Genomic DNA, 19520 nt, shown 5'->3' with positions numbered 1-19520 from the left:
AACTTGAGTTAGCTCTCTTATGCTTAATTGACTTGAAATGTCATGAGAATAGGAATTTCCAATCAAGGGAATGTTTATGTCATCGTGATAATGCTTTAACACTTGTTTATGCTTTGTAACCACGAGAGTAGGTTGTATTCATAACTCAAGTAATCCCTCTAGCTTGAGAGAGTAGTTGGGTGCCTTAGATGACTTCCCCTAATTTATCTCCAAATTGCTATGTTTTGTATGTTAAATTGTAGTTTGTGAATGACTTAATTGGTGGATACCTTCCCAAGATCCTTTTTATTATTGTTTGTAGTTTTTCATTATAACTCAAAACCCAAAAAGACTTAACTTAGCTTATCACAAATCGATACTTGTTAGTGCTCCCCTTAGTCCTTGTGGGATCGACCCTTACTTGCCCTTTATACCATTAGAGAGACCAAATTAGGTTTTTATCTTTGGTAGGCTCGACGACGGCCTATCAGACGTCTTTACCATTGTCATCTTAAAAGTTGTTAAGGAGCACCACAGAGTCAGTTAAGAGGAGGACTCCTTGCTTCCCCCTTTGAGTTGACCCATAATAGAGCTTCGATGCACGCCCATGCTTCACAATGCAAATCTGATGATGCTGCTCCATGCTTGCCTCCACAACCGAAGGTATCGATTTGTTCACTACCATTAGTCACCCAGCCGATACCATCCCTTGTAGTGTTCTTAACCTATGCCCCGTACCATACACTTGTATAGTGAAACTATCATAACCGTTTCTTTCTTTGCCTAGCTGAACATGGTTAAAACTCAATGGGATAATAGGGTCAACATCGGCCTCGTTTGCACCACTATTATCTTCCCCTATTCTTTGCGTGAAGGTCTCATGAGCATGCAAATCCAAGTTGATTAACTCTGTCACTAGGACAACCATCCCACTTACCTCTTTAAAGCACCTCTCATTCCCAGTCTTCCATGCGCCCCATAAGTGGGCTATGAATCTACTTATGCGGGTACTATGTTTACCATCCTCGCTATAGAAGAGCAGGATATAATGTTAGATCCATACTTAACGAGTTGAACCCAGGAGAGACAGAGAAAATGGAGAGGGAACCTTGCTCCTAGTTCTCCACTGCTAGAATGCAGAAACGGAAAATGTGTTGGCTATCTTCCACGTCCCCTCCACAGTTTCCACACATTTCATTGATTTGTATTCCCTTTTTGGCTAATTTTACCTTGATGGCAATCCCATCATGAAAGACACGCCATAAGATCTTCCATTATTTAGATTGAATATTGAACCTTCAGGTAAGCTTCACAAAGTCTTGCTCTCTATTATCAGGAACTACCCTCTGTTCTTTGGACATAAAGTAGTAACCTGTTTTCACAATATATCTCCCCAATGGATGATGTTTCCAATATAGAAAATCATCATCCAATCTTGTAGGAAGCTCCATAAAAAGGATTGCTTTTGCACTATTCTAGTCAAAGCACAACGATTCATCAAATTATCTTTTATATCGATAAACCCAAATTCGAGGAGGTTAGTCGATTCTCACATAGTCACACATAGCGTCCTTGGAATTTTTAATTGAATTGAGAATTAAAGACATTATAATAATCTTGGCCTTCAATCATGATAGAAACGATTTCAATATAAACTTATTATATAACACGGTATGTTAGACACTTTAACCTTATAGAACTAATGTATGGTAATAGTTAGCATTAAAAGTGAAGATTTTTGCTTCGTTTTGATTTCAGTAAAAAAAAAATATGTTTTAATCAAATGGCATATTTAGATTATTTTCCAAGGGAAAAAAACGCTTGATGCTTGCTACTATTTGGAGGATATTAATTATTTCTAAAGGAACATAAAAGAGGAGTAAAGTTATAGCACCTTGTTAGAATTTTGAAAGGTATAATGGGCAACATCAGCAACACAATATTCATAAGATTAATCTTGTACTTTTTATAAGGTAAGGATATGTAATTTTAAACATAGTCATGTGACATCTTGTTAGAATTGTCATAGTACATACATACTAATTAATTATTATTTTTAACTAGATGAATCTCGTGCGATGCACGATTTGTTTGAATTTTTTATAATAATTATATATATATATATATTTATATATTTATGTGCTAAAATTTGTTATATATTTAGATAAAATTTCTAATATCAAAAGATAATATTTTATATTTAATTAATTTAAAATGGAAGATCTCGTTTGCTAATTTTGCTTACGTGACAGTTAAATTATTTAATTCTATAAGAAATTAATAATATTGTATTTAATTGGCTACCACTAAAACTTATTATCCTACGTGGCGCACTGAAAAAATTAAATCCTAGGTGGCTCTCTAAAAACTTATTATTAGTTTTTATTGTTAACTTATTGAGAAAGGAAGATAATGATATATATATTATAATCCTCTTTGATGTTTTCTTTTGTAAGAAGATGGGAGTATCATTTAGATTTGAGTATCTACATGACTTATGTTTCTAGATATCATAGTATGACCTATGTCACTATATATATATATATATATATATATATAGCATGTTTTTATCCTATGTCCAAAAGGGTGTAAGTAAAGAAAATTTTAGGATCAAAAAATCTTTGCAACATTAAACAACGAAGAAAAAAGTGCTAAAACACTAAAAACAACATGTTCCTCCTAAAAAAAGTTGTACCTATTGCTATTTTATTCATTATTGTAATTTCGAGCTCAGGTAACACTGCGTTGCAATTTTGTTATTTTCTTGTTGATTAATAATATTTATGTAATGATACATACAATTTAATTTTATGAATTGCAAATCTAGTATCTTTAATTTCTTTATATATATATATACATATTTAATTAATTGTTATTCTCAACATATTCTGTTAAAATTTTAGTTTTGATGCATACAATATTATCCTTTGCGCCTTTAATTTGAGTAAGTTTTTTTTTAAGTTACACTAGACTATTTTTTATTATTAAAATTATTGTTTGTTGCTGCTGTTATTATTATTATTATTATTATTATTATTATTATTATTACTATTATTATTACAAAAAAAATCTTTTTTTTTTATGTTATTTGATTAGTTTTTGAAGCCGAAGCACGTGGTCGTCCTCAAGATCCTGAATATGAGTGTTAAACAGATGAAGCTGTACCATGCATACTAACACAATGTATCGAGGCTTGTAAGACATTTATTAATAGGCCTGGTGTATGTTTACCACCAATCGCTGGAGCACCTCCAGTTTGTTGTTGTACTCTTCCCAAAAAGAAGAAAACCTTTACCTAATGAATAATAAAAAAAATTCAATTTATGCTAATATTTTTATATTACCTAACAATGACCATTTCTATCCTTATATGGCTAATTGTTTAAATTATCGAATATTATTTGCAATAGGGCTAAAAGCGTAATTGTATATGAAATTAAAAGAACTTTACACCTTTGTGTTCATGAATAAATTTAAATCTCACAAAAAATTATTTTGACAAATTAAAAAAATATTTATAAAAGTAAAAAAAGGGCCTGAAAATCGTAATAGGATGCTATTAAGTAATTTAATTTGCTAAATTAACATAATAAGTATTTGAATTAAAGTTTTTTTTTTCAAGTTGTGAATATTAAGAAATTCTCGAATGAAACCAAATGTATCCGAACCAAATGAAACCAAAAACTACAAAGTAATATGTATCCGAACCCAAATTTGTATGGAAAAATTAATTTTAATGGTCCAAACTTACGGCCATCCGCTAAAAACAGTCTTACCTTTTGATTATTCCATAATGTACCCAACTTTGGGAAATTCTTCCCAAAATGGTCCTAAACCTCAAATGACGAGGGTAACCAGTTACTAATGTCATGTGTCACAATTATGTTGATTTTTTTTAGAAAAAGATAGAGAAGATGGTGCTCATGGTGGAGAAAGATAGAGAGATAAAAGGTGGTGGTCATGGTAGCTTTACAAGCTAGGATGGTGGTTAGTTTATGATAATGGGAGAAAAAGTCAGGATGAGGTGATTTGATTGTGGTTAGTAAGGTAAAGGGTGTACGGGAGGCAATTGGAGTTATTGGACTTGAGGGTGGTTTGGTAAGGGACCATTTTGGGAAGAATCCATAAAAATTAGACTCACCAATCAATTAACCTATACTAAAAGCAAACCTAAAATAACACATGTCACAATGTCATTAACAATTTTTTCGCCCATTTTACTTTCCGTTTTTACGCATATTCTTTAAGAAAATCATTTTATAATAATTTAAAATATCTTTCTTCCAATTAAAATTCTTAACAATAATAATTCTCCATATAAACCCAACTAATATATTTTTACATATACGTAGTCTTTTATATTAGGTATTATTTTTGTAAAAAAAATGAGGAAAATGTTATTAAACAATACTGCATATATTATTTTAGTTTTCGATAATACTATATGTTAACTTCTTTTTTTCTTCCAATTTTGTTACTTTTGCAATTATGTTTAATTCAATTAAAAATAAATTCATTTTGTTAAGAGATATCCATACACTTTTTTTTTCTACTTTTAAAATTCGTATCAATAATAAAGCACCACGTGTAAAAATAAAACCTTATACATTGATATAGTTAGGAATAAAATTAAATTTATATTTATAATTTTTTAACCGTGCATTACATGGGACTTATTACTCCGTATAAGATAATCAAAAGGTGAGACTCTTTACGACAGATGGGTAAAACTTGGGCTTGTTAAAATCAATTACTACCTCCGGTCCACTTTACTAGCAACTTTGACGGGGTTTGCGGAGGCCAAGACAAAACTTTTAAGGGGTGAATTAGAAAAAGTAAGGGTATGTAATTAGGAGATAAAATTGGAGGGAATAGTTGTGGTCCCCTTTTGTTGACTTTTGTAAGCACTTGTACTTTTGTGAAATTAGTGGGAAATTCCCACCCTTTTTGCTGGCAGCATAACCAATAAGTGGGAAAATGTTTTGGGCAGCTTGTTTCCCTCCCAAAATTTCCCCAAATTTCAAATGTTTAACCAAATTCCCCCAAAATTTAAATTTTTGCATTAAATTCAAACAAAATGCCCTATATAAAACCAGGGCTTCCCTTTCAATTCCCCATTTTCAAAAGATCAGTTTTAGGAGAATTGGGGAGGGGGGAGGGGGAGAATTAATTCAAGTAACATCACATCAGAAATTAGTTTAGTAAATTCAAAATACAGACAACCTAACAAATTACAACCGTCTAAAAGTTGATTAGTTAAATCCTAATTCCTAAAGCTGTGTTAGTAGATGCAGCTTCAATAATTACAGGAATAGGCTCCGTTGAAGACCGTCCAAAAACCACCAGCCGCCACTTCATCACCAAAAAGAAATCCTGAAAAATTTTCAAAAGAGAAGGGACTCATGGGAGAGTTCATACATGAACTTATGGATGTGTTAATTCAACAGGACTAGCTCATGGAAGATGAATTCAACGAAGAACAATTCATCCAAGAAGAGTATCAAGGGTCGTCTGATTCAGACCATGAACAAGACCAACATCATGAAGATAATGATGCAGATGGGTATGATGCAGATGATGATGCAAACCAAGAAGAGCTACAATTCAATTGCAGAGCAACAAGAGAGATGACAGTAGAATAGAAAAGAGCAATTGTTGAGGAGATTATGTTGCACATGGAGGGGGACTCACTGCCAAGAGGCTTTTTAGCCAATTTGGCAAGAAAACATTCAGTGCACAAATCTACAACAACAAGATGGTTTCAGGTAATAAAACATTCTCTAGCTCAAGGTATTGTTGTTGATGTTAATACAAAAAAATTAGGCAGGACAGGACGCAAAGCAAAAGAATACACAGATGAGTTCCTGACATCTGTACCATTGTACAAAAGAACAACTGAAAGGGCATAAGCTGGTGCACTGAAAATACCCAAAACAGCATTGCATAGGCTAAGGCAGCAAGGCAGGCTGAGAACACACACAAGCACAAATCACCCAGCATTGACAGAGAAGCACAAAGTGTCAAGACTTAAATGGTTTTTAAGTCTAATGAGTCATGTACCAGCAGTAGGGGACCCAACATTCAGTGATATGCAGCAATGGATACATTTAGATGAGAAATGGTTCTACATTAATCCAGAAACAAGAACCTTCTACCTACTGCCAACAGAAGATGATCCATACAGGGCTCAACAATCAAGGAGGTTCAAGATCAAAGCAATGTTTATGGGAATGATAGGTAAACCATTGTTTGATGCTGAAAACAACATGATACATGATGGAAAATATGGCCTTTTTATCCTTTTGTAAAGTATGAAAGAGCCAAAAAGAAAAGCAAGAACAGAGATGCAAGGACTCTAGAGACAAAGGCAATTCAAAGTGTCACAAAAGAGTGCATAAGGGAGACGCTGCTAACACATGTCATCCTAACAATTTATGAAAAATGGCCACAACAGTTGCCAAAGGACATCGTCATACAATGGGATAATGCTAGGCCTCATCAGGTACCAAAGGATGAAGAATTTCAAGTAGCTTGTCATGCACATGGGTTCAACATTCAATTCATATTACAACCAGCTCAGTCACCAGAAACAAATGTTTTAGATTTAGGGTTGTTTAGTGTGATTCAATCATTACAATATCAATCTTTTCCAAGGAATCTAGATGACTTAATCAAGGAAGTGGCTAGAGCTTTTCAAGAATTTGATCCTATACTAAACAAGTACACATGGATCACACTTCAATCCTGCCTGATTAAGATACTGGAAAAACAAGGTGGTAATAACTTCTCTCCCCCACACATGAAGAAGAGAAGCTTGGACAACCAAGGTCTACTACCACAACTACTTGAAGTAGACAGGGATCTCATTGGTCAGGTTGTCCATTTTTTGGACACAGTCACAATTACAGAAGATGATGAAGGGCACATGGAAGTAGATGCAGACTGATAACTTTGCCTAACTTTTGGAAGGCTAGTATTAGGGTACTCATAATTGACTGCCACACATAACCTTTTCCTATTCAAACAATTTTTTGAGTTAGATTATGTGTAGGTTATGTGTACTTTTGCTAGATACAACTGGTTTATTTTTTTGGCAGTCATGTAATCAGTCAAGCTCATATATTTTGATTAAACAAACATTTACAAGTTTTATTGTGTCTTTGTTTAATTTTTAGAACCTATTGTGTTTTCAGTCAAAGCTTTAGTGAGTGTTGGTACCTCAAAAAAAACCATTTTGACATGGTTTATGGAGCATCCAGACCACCCAAGTAGCTATCAGATGAGTCCCATCATCATATGGAAAACCAAAAGGGATATGCATGAACAAAAAAGGGACTCAATGCATTACAGGCGGAAGACAAGGGTCAAAATTGAACACTTCCATGGCAAGTAGGTGAAGGTTGACAAAAGCAGCAGAGGACTCAATCTCAACAACCAGAATAGACCATTCAACTGTGAATTCCACCAATGCAACAAACATATAGGCAAATGAACTACTCCAACAAATGCAAACACCACCATCCCAAAACACAAATCAACTTCTATCAAACAACCTACATGTCCTGAAAATACCAGTTTTATCACAATTACCAAATCAACTTCTACCAAACACCACCATCCCAAAACAGAAATCAAATTCTATCAAACAACATACATGTCCAAAAAATACCAGTATTTTAACAAACAGAAACCAACTTCTAGCAGCCACCACCATCCCAAAATAGAGAGGCTAACAAAAATAACTACCCACAATTACTCCAACAGTCATGCATGAACTTCTCATGTAACTAAAATCACAGTCATTCAACAAAATTAACTACTCACACAAACCACAACAACAACCCAGCACACAACTTCTAAACAACTAATTGCACAGTACAAGCACAAACAGAAAAGCTCATAAATAAATTAGGGTTTATAGAGTATACGCTGCGCATTCAATTAAGAGGAGGGTTGAACTGAGGGAAGTAGATCTGCAGGTAAGCCTCAATGACTTCCTCCCTCGTCATGCTGTCTAGAGGACCAGATTTGATGCGTTTTGCGCCGGAGGAAGGCCCCTCGTCACGGTCTTGGGACTCCGGTGGCTTAACCACCTCTGAAACCTCCAGATCTACTGGGGTAGACTCCCCTGTAGCAGATCCGGTGGCTGAAACCTCCACCTCAGTCACTGGAGACCCAGAACCCCCAGCAGAAACAACCGCAGCAACCATGGAACCCTCACCAGCAGGAACCACCTCAGACGGTGGTTCATCATGGCCAGAGCCTCAGAGACCACCACCTTCGGCGGCTCCTCATCGCTGTCATAGTCAGCGAGTTTCGCCCCACGGATCCGCCTCCTCGCAATCACAGAAGCACGACGAATGGGTTTCATCACACCCGTTCCACGGCGGGGTTTGTAGGTAACGCTACCAGATCGGGGGCTGGAAGCACTTGTTTCAAGGATTTCATGGCAAGTTAGATCTAGGTTTTTGTCAGTAGGAGAAGCCATTGACGGACCTCAAAGTTGGATACAGATATACGATCAACAAAGGAATTCAAAGAAAACAAACCAAGGAAGACAGACAGAGAGAGAGAGAGAGAGAGAGAGAGAGAGAGAGAGAGGATGGGATTCAGCAAGTGATGAGATAGAAAATAACAACTAGGGTTTATGTGGGAGGGATTTATTCTGGAGAATTCTCCAAAATAAATGAACTCCAACCAATTCATCAGATGAATTGAATGAGGAGCATTCAATTGAGGTAGTTGGGGAGTTGTTGAATTTGAAGGGTTGGGGTATAATTTTGGTGGGAATGATTAATTTAATTAATCAGTTTTCTTTTTTAATCTAATAAGGTTAGTAATGTAACAAAGTTGAATTATTATAAAAATAAGGGTAAAATGGTAAAATTACATAAAAAACTTTACTAAAAAAGAAAATAAATGGGAAAGTTACAAGTAATTTAGACCAGGAAATATTTGGGAGTAAAGTGGACGAGATACTATTTCAATTTGAATAGCTTCATTTTCTCTGCACTCCTCCGAGTTCTCAGTAAAAGCGATTCCCCTTCACTCAAGAGGGCACTCCGAGACGTTCAAACTCGTGGATTCCGAGAATCTGATAATGGGTATACTTCGAATTATACTTTCTTGCAACCCTTTTCACCCAATTCAATTTTACAATTCATTGGAAGATAATTTGATAATGGGTATACTTCGAATTCTTTGGTTGCAGAAGAAGGAGATTCAAAGAAAAGTAGAATGAAGGAAATGGAAGGAATAGCTTCTATAGCACTTTTGCCTTGTGGGTCCATCTCTGGTCACTTCATCCGTCTTCCTCATTCTACTTGCTATGGTCTCCATGGCATTGGTTTATCTCTTTCCCTTTCTTTCTCTTAACTGCTTTTATTATTCAAATTCATTTACTTGCTTTAATTGTGTTGGTTAGTGTAATAATTGTGAATTGTTGCTCGACTTTTCATTTAATCTTAAGTACTCGTGTTGGATTTTTGACACTTGGGGATGGTATGGACACTGATTGTTTTTACAAAATAGCGGAGTCGGACATGGGACATGAATTTGTATCAGTAATCTAATTCTAATAGTGTTCATTGTTTAGAAAGTGTAAATTAAAACTGCGACTTTGATTTTGATTGGAAAAATCTGTAAGGGTTTTTTTTTTTTTTTTTTTAAGTTTCCTTGTTTGCTTGTCTCTAGATGAGAGGAAAATGTAGAGTGATGGCATTCCCCTAGATTATTGCACCTTACTTTTTGAGAAAACTATATATAGTATGCATCCAGTTTGTCGCGTAAGTTATGTACGAAGTATGATGTTTCATACATTCTGGTTCATAAGGTTTCACTTTTCTTTTTTTGTCCCTTTTCATATATTTAGAGAGAGTGTGATTCACACCTTATGTGGTGAACTTGATTATTAGATGCTACTTCCTAAAATTTAATTATTACGATATTACTACCTTTGCTGGGCTTTGGTTGTCATATTGGTACTTCAAACTATATTATTAAAGTGATGTACATATTGGATGGAGGGAATAAAATCATTACAACTTTGCAAGCAAAAGTGTAATGGGATTTTGGATTTCTGTCATATTGGAGAATTGCGTTTGTTTTTCTCGTTATGACAACTTATACATGTCACTAGTAGTCATGTGCTATTTGCATGACTAGTAGCTGTTAGCTATGTATGGCATTTTCCACCCACTCATAACAAAAGCTCACCTCGTTAACTTGTTCATCCCGACTCAGCCCATACTTTGCACATATTTCCTGGTTAGCAATGTAATTATGGCTATTTCCTAATTCCTATAAGCATCTTCTCCAAGTAGCATGGTTAGAAGCTAAGAGCAGTTTCCCTCTTGCTTCCTTTGAATTACAATATTTCTCTTGGGATTTTTGATTTCACTCTTGTACCATTCTAATTGCAAAATCCTGCTTGCTATTTGAAGCTGACGTGGTATTGGTAATGCTTTGTTTCAATTTTATGCTTGTGCATACCAGCATGTTTAGTACACAACACCCATGTTGCACATGGAAATCCTATCAAATGAAGTACTGCTAGAGGAGTTCTTCAGTGAGAGAACAACAAGAACATTTGATCTGTATATCCTGCTTCTTTCCCTTATTTGTGAATATTTCAATGCTGTATGATGTAATAATGAAAGTTTTAATCAACTGGTTATATGTAATGAGATTACTATAAATTGTGGATGTTGTTTGTGGTGCTCTATGCCCTTATCATGTTTTATTCTATCCCTTACCCAATTTGCTGTTATCTTGTACAGTTCTCTAAACTTGAGCTGTCTTTGTACCACTTGACATTGATTGTGTCTCTGATTTGGTCAGAACTTGCATGTGAAAGAGAGTGCAGTAGAGGTGATGACTATCGTTTGATCAAGCTCAATATTGTTGATTTCGCTGTAATAATCCCTAAAATACTCTCTATTGGATATCACTTTCTTACCTTGTAGTTGTATGTCACTCTCATTATCGTTTGATGACATACTACATGACAGACTAAAAAAGAAGCAATTGTGGTTGTAGAATGCAAAGGACATGATGCCGCAAGGTTTAAGAATGCTGAACATGTACATGGGTAAGCTGTTTCAAAAGTAGCTTAGTGATATATTTTTTCGTTTGGTAGGAACATGAGTGGACTTTATAAATTTATTTATTTTGGTTAAACTCCTTTCTAAGATGTGTAACTTTTGCCTATTGTTTTATTCTATTTATCAAAGGTGTAGTGCTCTTTAATGATGGTTAGAAAGGTCCACTATTTTTATTGACTTCGTGTTATATTCTGCCCTCATTGCTTCAAAATGCAACTCTGAGCTTGATTTTTCATGTGATGGTGATAAAGCACCATCTGATGTATGACACGAATTTCATTGAATCAATTTGGAGAACTAATGCTTTGTTTTCCTCTACAGCATAGTTTGCATGCTCTTAGTTTATACGTAACTACTAACAAGTATTTCTTTTTTGTACTTGGTTTGTAGACAGCTGGGGGAAAGATATCACTAATGAAGTTGAACAGAAGCAAATAAAAAGCAAGATCGTAGTCTCCTTCGAGTGTGAGGCACTTAAAGCTGATAAAGCAGCAGAAGATCACATAAGGCAATATATGCCGAAATTGGCAGGCATGGATGCTGTCGGTAAGTGGTACATTTTTAAAATTTGGCTGTATCAAACTTTTTAGGTTGGTGTCTGTCTGGTTGTTTGGTTAGTGAATGATAAATATCATAAATTATGATGTAAGGTAAAATTGGCTAGACATAAACTATAGTTTGGGTGTGGTCAACAACACGACCTTTAGGTGGAGCAATTAACAACACAACCTTTTGGGGGTGGGTCTGGTTATTGACATGAATTATTTCCGGCATTAAAAATCCCACCAGAAACACATAATGTTCTATTTTTTTATATTTATTTTTTTAAAAGTTAAATCAACCCCCTCACGTGACTATAGTCACACTATGTAATTGGGCTTTAAGTTGGGTTTCTACTTTTTTTTCTTTTTATTTTTTTCATCTTGTAATTTTTTTCACACTATAGTCACCAAGGCACATTGAGGTGCACACGGTTGTTTTTATTGTTTATTATATGCGACTTACTTCAATGAGGCGTGCCTTAGGCACAACGAACTCTGAAACACCTTGGTACACCTTGAGCCTTTTAATACTTAAAAGTGTACTCTTCTAGAGCCTCCTCCAAAACTCAGAGTGGCTGCTCCTCTGGTTTTCTTGGTTTAAGAGATCCCAGTATCCAGATTTAAAAGTGTAGGTTCCATTCTTGGTTAGGGCCCAAGAGTATCTATCCTCACCCTCAACAGGCGGAATGTAGGTTGCCAAGACCTCCCTTGTGTCTTCTTGGCTTCTTGCTGGAAGTATTTCCAGATTAAATTTGCATTCCAACTTCTATTATCTGTAAATAACTCACAGACTCTCTGTGGTTTTGGCTGTTGGGATTGCTCCTTCCGAGTAACTCTTTACTTACCCATCCACATATCTGGTTCAACATGAATATTTCTACCATTTCCAATTCTACATCCTATGCCCATTTTGAGTGCATTAACTGCCCTCAATATACTCCCTGCGGGTACTTGTCCTGATCCGCATTGTATTTTCCTTTGAAGATTCTACTAGCTAGAAGGCTAGTATTATTGTTGAATCTCCACCTATGTTTTGCCAGTAGGCTTATATTTTATGCTTCTAGATTCCTTATAACTAGCCCCCCCCCCCCCCCCCCCCCACCAACTTATGACAGAATAGGAACTCTCTCTTCCTCCAATAAATGAGCTTCTGTGATGTGGAAGAGGCCCACCAGAATTTGAGTAAGGCTGAAGTTAATGACTTCTGAACAAATTCTGCCCCCCCAATAAATAGAGAAGATATGTTGTGCCATAGCAACTAGAATTCTGTTTATGAGGATTAGCTTTCCTGATTGGGGATAGCATTGAGTACTTCCATGAGGATATTTTTTGATTCACCTTGTCTATCACCTGCTGGAATTTGGTGGAGGATCGTCCATCCACATCCATCGGGCCACCTAAGTAGGAACCCAACTCCATTGTGCTTTTGACTTTTGAGTGATTGCCTCATCAGCCTCAGAAATCGTGATGGAGTATTAGGGGCTAAAAAGGATCAAGGATTTTTTGTAGATTTATTACTTCTCCAGATATAGAGTAGAACTCATCAAGGGTTTGTTTCAGCAGTCTGCAAGATTGGGGGGTGGCCTTAAAGCAAAATAAGGCATCATCTGCAAAAAATAAATGGCTTACTGAAGGAGCTTGTTTTGCTTTCTACCTTGTCAACTTCTCTTTCCTTTTGAGGAGCAGAATTTCCTTGGATAGCTTTTCTGTTATAATTATAAAGAGGTAGGGGGAAAGGGGATCCACTTTTCGTAATCCCGTTTGAGGCTTGAAGAACTCACTTGGCTCTCCATTCACTAAAACCGCATATGAAACAGATGAGATACACATTGGTAATCCACTTTCTCCATATCTCAGGGAACTTCATTTAGTAGCGACTTTGATCAAGAAATCCCATTTTACCCTATCATACGCCTTGCTAAGATTGATCTTTAGGATACTTTCATAAAACAATTATCCGCCACTAGTCGCCCTGGAACACATATGCATGATAGAAATTTTCAAAAAAATCAAGGAGAACACTTTTTAGCCGATTCACCATGCACTTTCAAATGATCTTTTACGCTGAGTTACACAAACTAAGTGGCTGAAAGTCCCCCGCTGTTAAGGTTGTTCTACCTTAGGAGTCAGGGCAATGAATATTCAATGCGTCTCAGAAACCATGAAGCCTTTTGAGAAGAAGTGTGTTACTGCCCTGATTACATCTGACTTAATGGAGTCCCAATTTTGGCGACATAAGGGGATGTGGAACAAAGGCTGCAGCTTTGATCTCTTCCTCTCTAAATGGATGTAGCAAGAAATTACATTGGTTATCCGACAGTGAGGGAAGATCATCAAACCAGTCCTCCAAATTGTTTGGTTGCTCAGCCATATTCCCTTTGAACAAAGATGAGAAAGATTCAAAGAAAAGCTTACGTATCTCTTCCTTTCCATGCGTCCAATAGGCTTTACCATTAAGGCTCTAAGTTCCATTCTGCATGCCTTTGACTTTACACTTTTGAAGAAAAAGACATGCTTTGGTTCCCAAATGCATCCCAACTTGATTTCGACCTTTGCCTCCAATACCACCATTTATTCTCGATCCCCCCCTCTAACTCCTGTCTACACTTGATCCCCTGGGCTGACTTGTATTGCCATTCTAAATAATTAGCTGATTGTCCCAGTTAAGGTCCATCTTAGCTTCGTAATCAAGGCACCAGTACGTCATTCGAGAGAGTGTACTTAGGGGTTGTTTGGTTGACAAAATAAAACAGGGAAAGTGAAAATTCATGGAATGTTGTAATTTGGGTAGTTGTTTGGTTGACTCAAAAGAAAGCAAAAATGGGGGAAGTTGGATTTCATGGGAATTTCCACTTCCTACAAAATGTAAGAAATAAATTACCTAGCCCCCCTTGGTCATTCAAAATTCATGGGATTTCCAACTTCCCATTGCACAACCAAACAACTTAAAAAAAATTCCTAGGAATTTCATTTGGGAAATAACTTTCCATGAAATACAACTTCCTACGGGAATTTATTTCCCATGTCAGCCAAACAAGGCCTTAATCCTTCTCTGCACTTGGAACAAAGGTCACCCTGAAACATGTTGACCATGCCTCATGGACCAATTCTTTAATCTTGGGGATATTGATGCACCACGCTTCCATCTTATAAGGCGTACATTTTTTGTCTTTTGAGGGCGAGGGTTCTAGAATGATGGGACCATGATCCGAAAGTAAGATTGGTAGGTTCCAAACAATAGCATCAGAATTCGCACGTCTCCATTCATCATTTGTGTAGGCTCTATCCAGCTGCCCATAGTTAGGATTTGAGACTATTTTTGCACCAAGTTATGTATTGATCCCGAAAAGGGGATAGGAGATATGGCCAATTGGATCTTCCAATCAAGAAAGTTGCTTAGCCTAGTGATGATCTTATTGCCTCCTAATTTTTTATCTAAAGATTTAACTTGGTTTAAATCCCCTATTAGAAGAAATGGTCCTTGATATTGTAGCATGAGCTCCTTTGAAGAGGATTCAATCTCATCTTTTTAAAACTTAATCGTTTGATGTCTCCTAACAACACTTCTGAATGAATCTGACTTCTTGAATCTACTACCTCCCTCTGCTTTCACTCCTTTTTCATTGCCATGTTTACCGTTTGTAACGCATTATAATTTTATCATTCGGCGATGCTAATGCTATTCTATGACTTATTTTTCTTAGAAAAGAGGCAACAAGTGTCCCATTCACAGCATTTAGACAAAATCCTTCCATACTTTTGCAGTGAACCCAACAGAGCAAATGTTACAGTTTGATGTGAAATGACCTATATTGTATATAATGGATTAATGGTGAAGTCTTTGTGATTACATATTTATTTTATTTTTGTCTCAGTTAACACTGGAAAGATGACCATTACGGGTTTGGACTTCAATGAAGAAGATGATGATGAAACTGAGGATGAACTGGATCTTTGATATTACCAGACTTCGAATGGATTCTGCTTATGAGTAATTCAGCAAGAACGTAGCCCTGTCTCTTAGAGTCATGATCATAATGCAATGTAAATAGTTGCTTGCCTTATTTTCTTCAGTTTTTAGCTGCTAGTGCTACAAATGTCAACTGACTGAATAATGGTAGTCTAATTTAACTATACATCCTGTGTTCTTGTAGGTTCCATATTTATTTGCATGAACATATACATAACTATTTGTGTGTATGAATGAGTTGACATTTTTTTGACTTTTGCATATTCATTCTCTGCTTTGATTCTATTGTGATTTATAGCCAAAGGTAAAATCATGGTAAATAAGGAATCTTGTTAGATATGTATTAATATATTTTCAAAATACCTTTTTATTTTTGTGTAATTTTATTTAATTTAGTCAAAGAATTTCAATGAATTTTTTTTATTTTTTTAAATGGAAGAATTTCAATGATTAAAGTTTATGTATTGCATTTTTTAAAAATCATTTATTTAAAAAGACGGAGGAAATATTAAGCAAGACATGGTCTAGTGATTTTATTCTTCACATTTTGGTCTCCACTTGGGGAATTTAAGAATTGAGGCTTATGTGCTCTTCCCTTGCCATCAAGGATTCCATACCAAAGGAAATCCATGTAATTAGAACTTGATACTTTGTGAGATTTTGTTACATTTATCTTGATTTTTAGTTTTTATATATCAAATTTTATATTGTCACAAATACTTTTTTTTGAAACAAATTGTCACAAATTCTTGATTAGTATATAGAGATATTGTTATTATTATATTGCAATGAAAACTGTGCAAATTATAAATGAGACTAAAAATGAGACGAAGAGACTATGTACTTGTAAAAATTTGTTAATGTTATCATCATAGTGTACCGATAGTTTATGATTAATTCAAGATATGTGAGTAATGTGACTAGTTAGTTATGAAAATTGTACATAAATTAGATAATCGAGAGAGACAACTATCAACTGCAGAGTATTATAAATGAATATTTTTTTTCTTAACCATAAAAGGACCATCGTCCAAAATAATGCTACGAGTAATACATTATTCATGGGAAAGAAAATGATAAGGTGACATTTGTCGTTTTCATTCCAATAATTTCCACTTGGCAAAGGAATATAGGTACATAATCAAAAACAGAACAAACACAAGTCATAAATTGAATTTAAGGTGGAAATTGGACGGTCTCTTAAATGTGCTAGGAGGAAAATGTTGAAAAACATAATCTTTAAGCTAACTCATTTGTGGCTAAGCTGATACCTATTACCTCAGAACCTTACCCACTCATGATTCAAATGGCCAAGAATTTTCAAACATTTCATATCACATATTATCTTAAAAAATTTCAACTAGTGAACATAAATTTTTTAAGGAATCTAACACAAATATTTTCACTAGTATAAATAGTACTTGTATAGTTGAACATAAGCATCACTCTAAGAAAAAAAAAAGTTAGAAAAAAGAAATTAAGAAGGGGAAGAGAAATGGCTTCTAGCTTGATGTCCAATGCTGCCTCGGCTGTTGCCTCGGCTGGCAGTGTTCAGGCCAACATGGTGGCTCCATTCAATGGGTTGAAGTCTACTTCAGCTTTCCCTGTTAGCAGGAAGAACAACGTCGACATTACCTCCCTTGCTAGCAACGGTGGAAGAGTGCAATGTATGCAAGTATGGCCACCAATTGGCAAGAAGAAGTTCGAGACTTTGTCTTACCTCCCACCACTTTCCCCTGAGTCATTGCTTAGTGAAATCCAATACCTTCTTAACAATGGATGGGTTCCTTGCTTAGAGTTCGAGACTGAAGTAAGCTCCATTATACTCCGTCTTTTAAAATTACACTAGTTTTTAGGCTCAGGCGGCGAGGCCTCGAGTTACTGCATTAATTTCATGGTTGAAATCATTATTTTTATTAATTTTAATATAATGACAAATAATATGGTAATAGTTTAGTGACTAACACTTTACTTTTAAAACTTCAGGTCGTGGGATTAAATCTTGTACAAGCATATTTAACTTTAAGCGCTTGAATGAAAGACACAATTGATTAGGAATTCCCCTTGTATAGTTTTAGTGTTAGATCATAATAATATTACACTAAGCTAACATATATTTGTTATTTTGTGTAGCACGGATTTGTGTACCGTGAGAACCACAGGTCACCAGGGTACTATGATGGACGCTACTGGACCATGTGGAAACTACCCATGTTCGGGTGCACTGACCCAACACAAGTGGTGAACGAGCTCGAGGAGGCCAAGAAGGCTTACCCTAATGCCTTCATTAGGATCATCGGGTTTGACAGTTTCCGTCAAGTTCAATGCATCAGTTTCATTGCCTACAAGCCCCCAGGCTATTAGTTACTAAAGATCATATGATCAATAAATACTTTGTTTGTGAAGCAGGCTTGTGTTTTTATTTAAGTTTAGTAGTTGTGTTTGTATAACTTTTCCTAATTTTAATGGACTTATATGCAACTATGTATGTTTCATTTAGAGTGAAGTGATTGTTCTTGTAATTGAATGGAAATTTCCCTTGTTTTAAAGTGTGCTAGTTTATCAAGTTTTCACACTATTTAGCAATTGTAATCCATGCAAATTACATGAATTAGTCAAACAAATTAATTTCTTACAAATTTGATCCCTTCAAATTAGACATTCTTACATTATAAAATAACTTAATTGGATAACACCTACAAGATTGTACATCTTTTTTTGTCTTTTTTCTTTCTAATGAACTTGAAATCATTCATACTAAAATTAAATTTGGATATTAATAAGTGAAACTACAACCGTATGTTGTTATGTTTTCATTAGTTTAACAAAACTATGGAAATCACAAAATGTAGGGTTTGTTTGACATTGCTGTGGTTTTCTGTTTTTTGGCTTTTTGTTTTCTAATAGTATATGATATGTGTCCCATAATGAATCAACAATTATATATTAATTTATTAAAATTATGATAATTTTAAAAACTAACAACAAAAAAGTGAAAACACCTTTTTCTTGTTTCCTGTTTTGGGTTTTTGGTTTTAAAAAAAAAACAGAAAACTGAAAACCAAAACTGATGCCAAACAAGCCCGTAGTTTTCAAATTTTTTGTTGTAGATTGTCAAAATCAACATGTTTATATAAGTGGATAATATTTGTTTATAATATAAGCCAACCTAAATCATATAAATATAAATCCTAACAGCTCGTCTTGTGTGCGGCCCGGCCACACCGTGTGACCACTTAAAGTAACCCCTATAACATTGATCAGGTAATCCTGTAATACCAATCAAGTAACCCCTATAACACTGACCGAGTAACTCTATAACAATTATGAAGTAACCTCTTTAACACTGATCAAGTAACCCCCATTACACTAGCAAAGTAACCCCTATAGTGGTTGGCCACACCGTATAGCCAACCACATATAAGACTTTGTGAAATCCTAAAACCGATATAGTCATAACAAACAAGCCCGTAAAAAAAAACAAAAAGCTCTTCGGATTAGATTTTGTATCTACATATGGATCCATATTTTTAGGCTATGGCATGTAAACAAGTACAAGTATAAACTGAATAAATGTTGCATGGATCAAAAATATTACAAAAACAGTTTAAAACAAAAATAGAGAATTAAACCTTTTTCAAATGGATTTGCTCTACCCAAAATTCCTTGAACTAATTTTAACCTGATCTGAATCAATATAACCGAAAATTGATGTTTTTAATAATGATTAGTGTATTGCATATTGGCAATAGATTGAAAACAACCTTATCATCATCTCTAAATATTTCCTTTGTTCGTTTTAGTTTGGCTTAGCCTCTAATTACTTTAGTCATCAATAATTCTAAGAATGAATAAAATGAAAGCATTACTCAACAAAGAAAGGAAAAAGATCATGATAAAGGTGTGCATAAGAAAGACAAAAAAAAT

At 35.1% G+C, this 19520-nt stretch overlaps 3 protein-coding genes across 4 annotated transcripts; all 3 read left to right on the top strand.

Moving 5' to 3' along the window:
* The first annotated feature begins 6026 nt into the window (after positions 1-6026).
* LOC110734117 lies at positions 6027-6925 on the top strand. Its single transcript, XM_021914175.1, has 2 exons — positions 6027-6216; positions 6300-6925. The coding sequence occupies exons 1-2, from the start codon at positions 6027-6029 to the stop codon at positions 6923-6925; spliced, it is 816 nt and encodes a 271-aa protein (XP_021769867.1).
* Positions 6926-8923: 1998 nt separating this feature from the next.
* On the top strand, positions 8924-15854 carry LOC110734237. 2 transcript variants are annotated; one of them, XM_021914310.1, is made up of 6 exons: positions 8924-9083; positions 9191-9325; positions 10819-10892; positions 11017-11068; positions 11472-11627; positions 15499-15854. In XM_021914310.1, exons 1-6 carry the CDS (start codon positions 9080-9082, stop codon positions 15579-15581), a joined length of 504 nt encoding a protein of 167 aa, XP_021770002.1. In that variant the 5' UTR covers positions 8924-9079; the 3' UTR covers positions 15582-15854. The 2 variants fall into 2 exon arrangements, with proteins under 2 accessions (XP_021770002.1, XP_021769993.1); XM_021914301.1 differs by having other exon boundaries at positions 10989-11068; positions 11476-11627.
* Positions 15855-17015: 1161 nt separating this feature from the next.
* LOC110734228 (ribulose bisphosphate carboxylase small chain 3, chloroplastic-like) lies at positions 17016-18166 on the top strand. The gene is made up of 2 exons (XM_021914290.1): positions 17016-17403; positions 17727-18166. Exons 1-2 carry the CDS (start codon positions 17089-17091, stop codon positions 17955-17957), a joined length of 546 nt encoding a protein of 181 aa, XP_021769982.1. The 5' UTR covers positions 17016-17088; the 3' UTR covers positions 17958-18166.
* The last annotated feature ends 1354 nt before the right edge of the window (positions 18167-19520 follow it).

The sequence above is a fragment of the Chenopodium quinoa genome, unplaced genomic scaffold (assembly GCF_001683475.1).
Source record: "Chenopodium quinoa cultivar QQ74 unplaced genomic scaffold, ASM168347v1, whole genome shotgun sequence".
In the NCBI taxonomy this organism is placed as follows: Eukaryota; Viridiplantae; Streptophyta; class Magnoliopsida; order Caryophyllales; family Amaranthaceae; genus Chenopodium; species Chenopodium quinoa.
The sequence above is the reverse complement of the archived record's forward strand: the minus strand, read 5'-3'. Positions and strand labels throughout refer to the sequence as shown.

Bases quoted from the DNA above. Each gene is read 5' to 3' on its own strand.
- LOC110734237 (XM_021914301.1), top strand. The intron at 10,893-10,988 runs GTAATAATCCCT...ACTACATGACAG, and splicing joins TCAATATTGTTGATTTCGCT to ACTAAAAAAGAAGCAATTGT. The intron at 11,628-15,498 runs GTAAGTGGTACA...TTTTTGTCTCAG, and splicing joins GGCAGGCATGGATGCTGTCG to TTAACACTGGAAAGATGACC.
- LOC110734117 (XM_021914175.1), top strand. From the start codon at position 6,027: ATGAGTCATGTACCAGCAGTAGGGGACCCAACATTCAGTGATATGCAG. The intron at 6,217-6,299 runs GTAAACCATTGT...AGTATGAAAGAG, and splicing joins AATGTTTATGGGAATGATAG to CCAAAAAGAAAAGCAAGAAC.
- LOC110734228 (XM_021914290.1), top strand. From the start codon at position 17,089: ATGGCTTCTAGCTTGATGTCCAATGCTGCCTCGGCTGTTGCCTCGGCT. The intron at 17,404-17,726 runs GTAAGCTCCATT...TATTTTGTGTAG, and splicing joins GCTTAGAGTTCGAGACTGAA to CACGGATTTGTGTACCGTGA.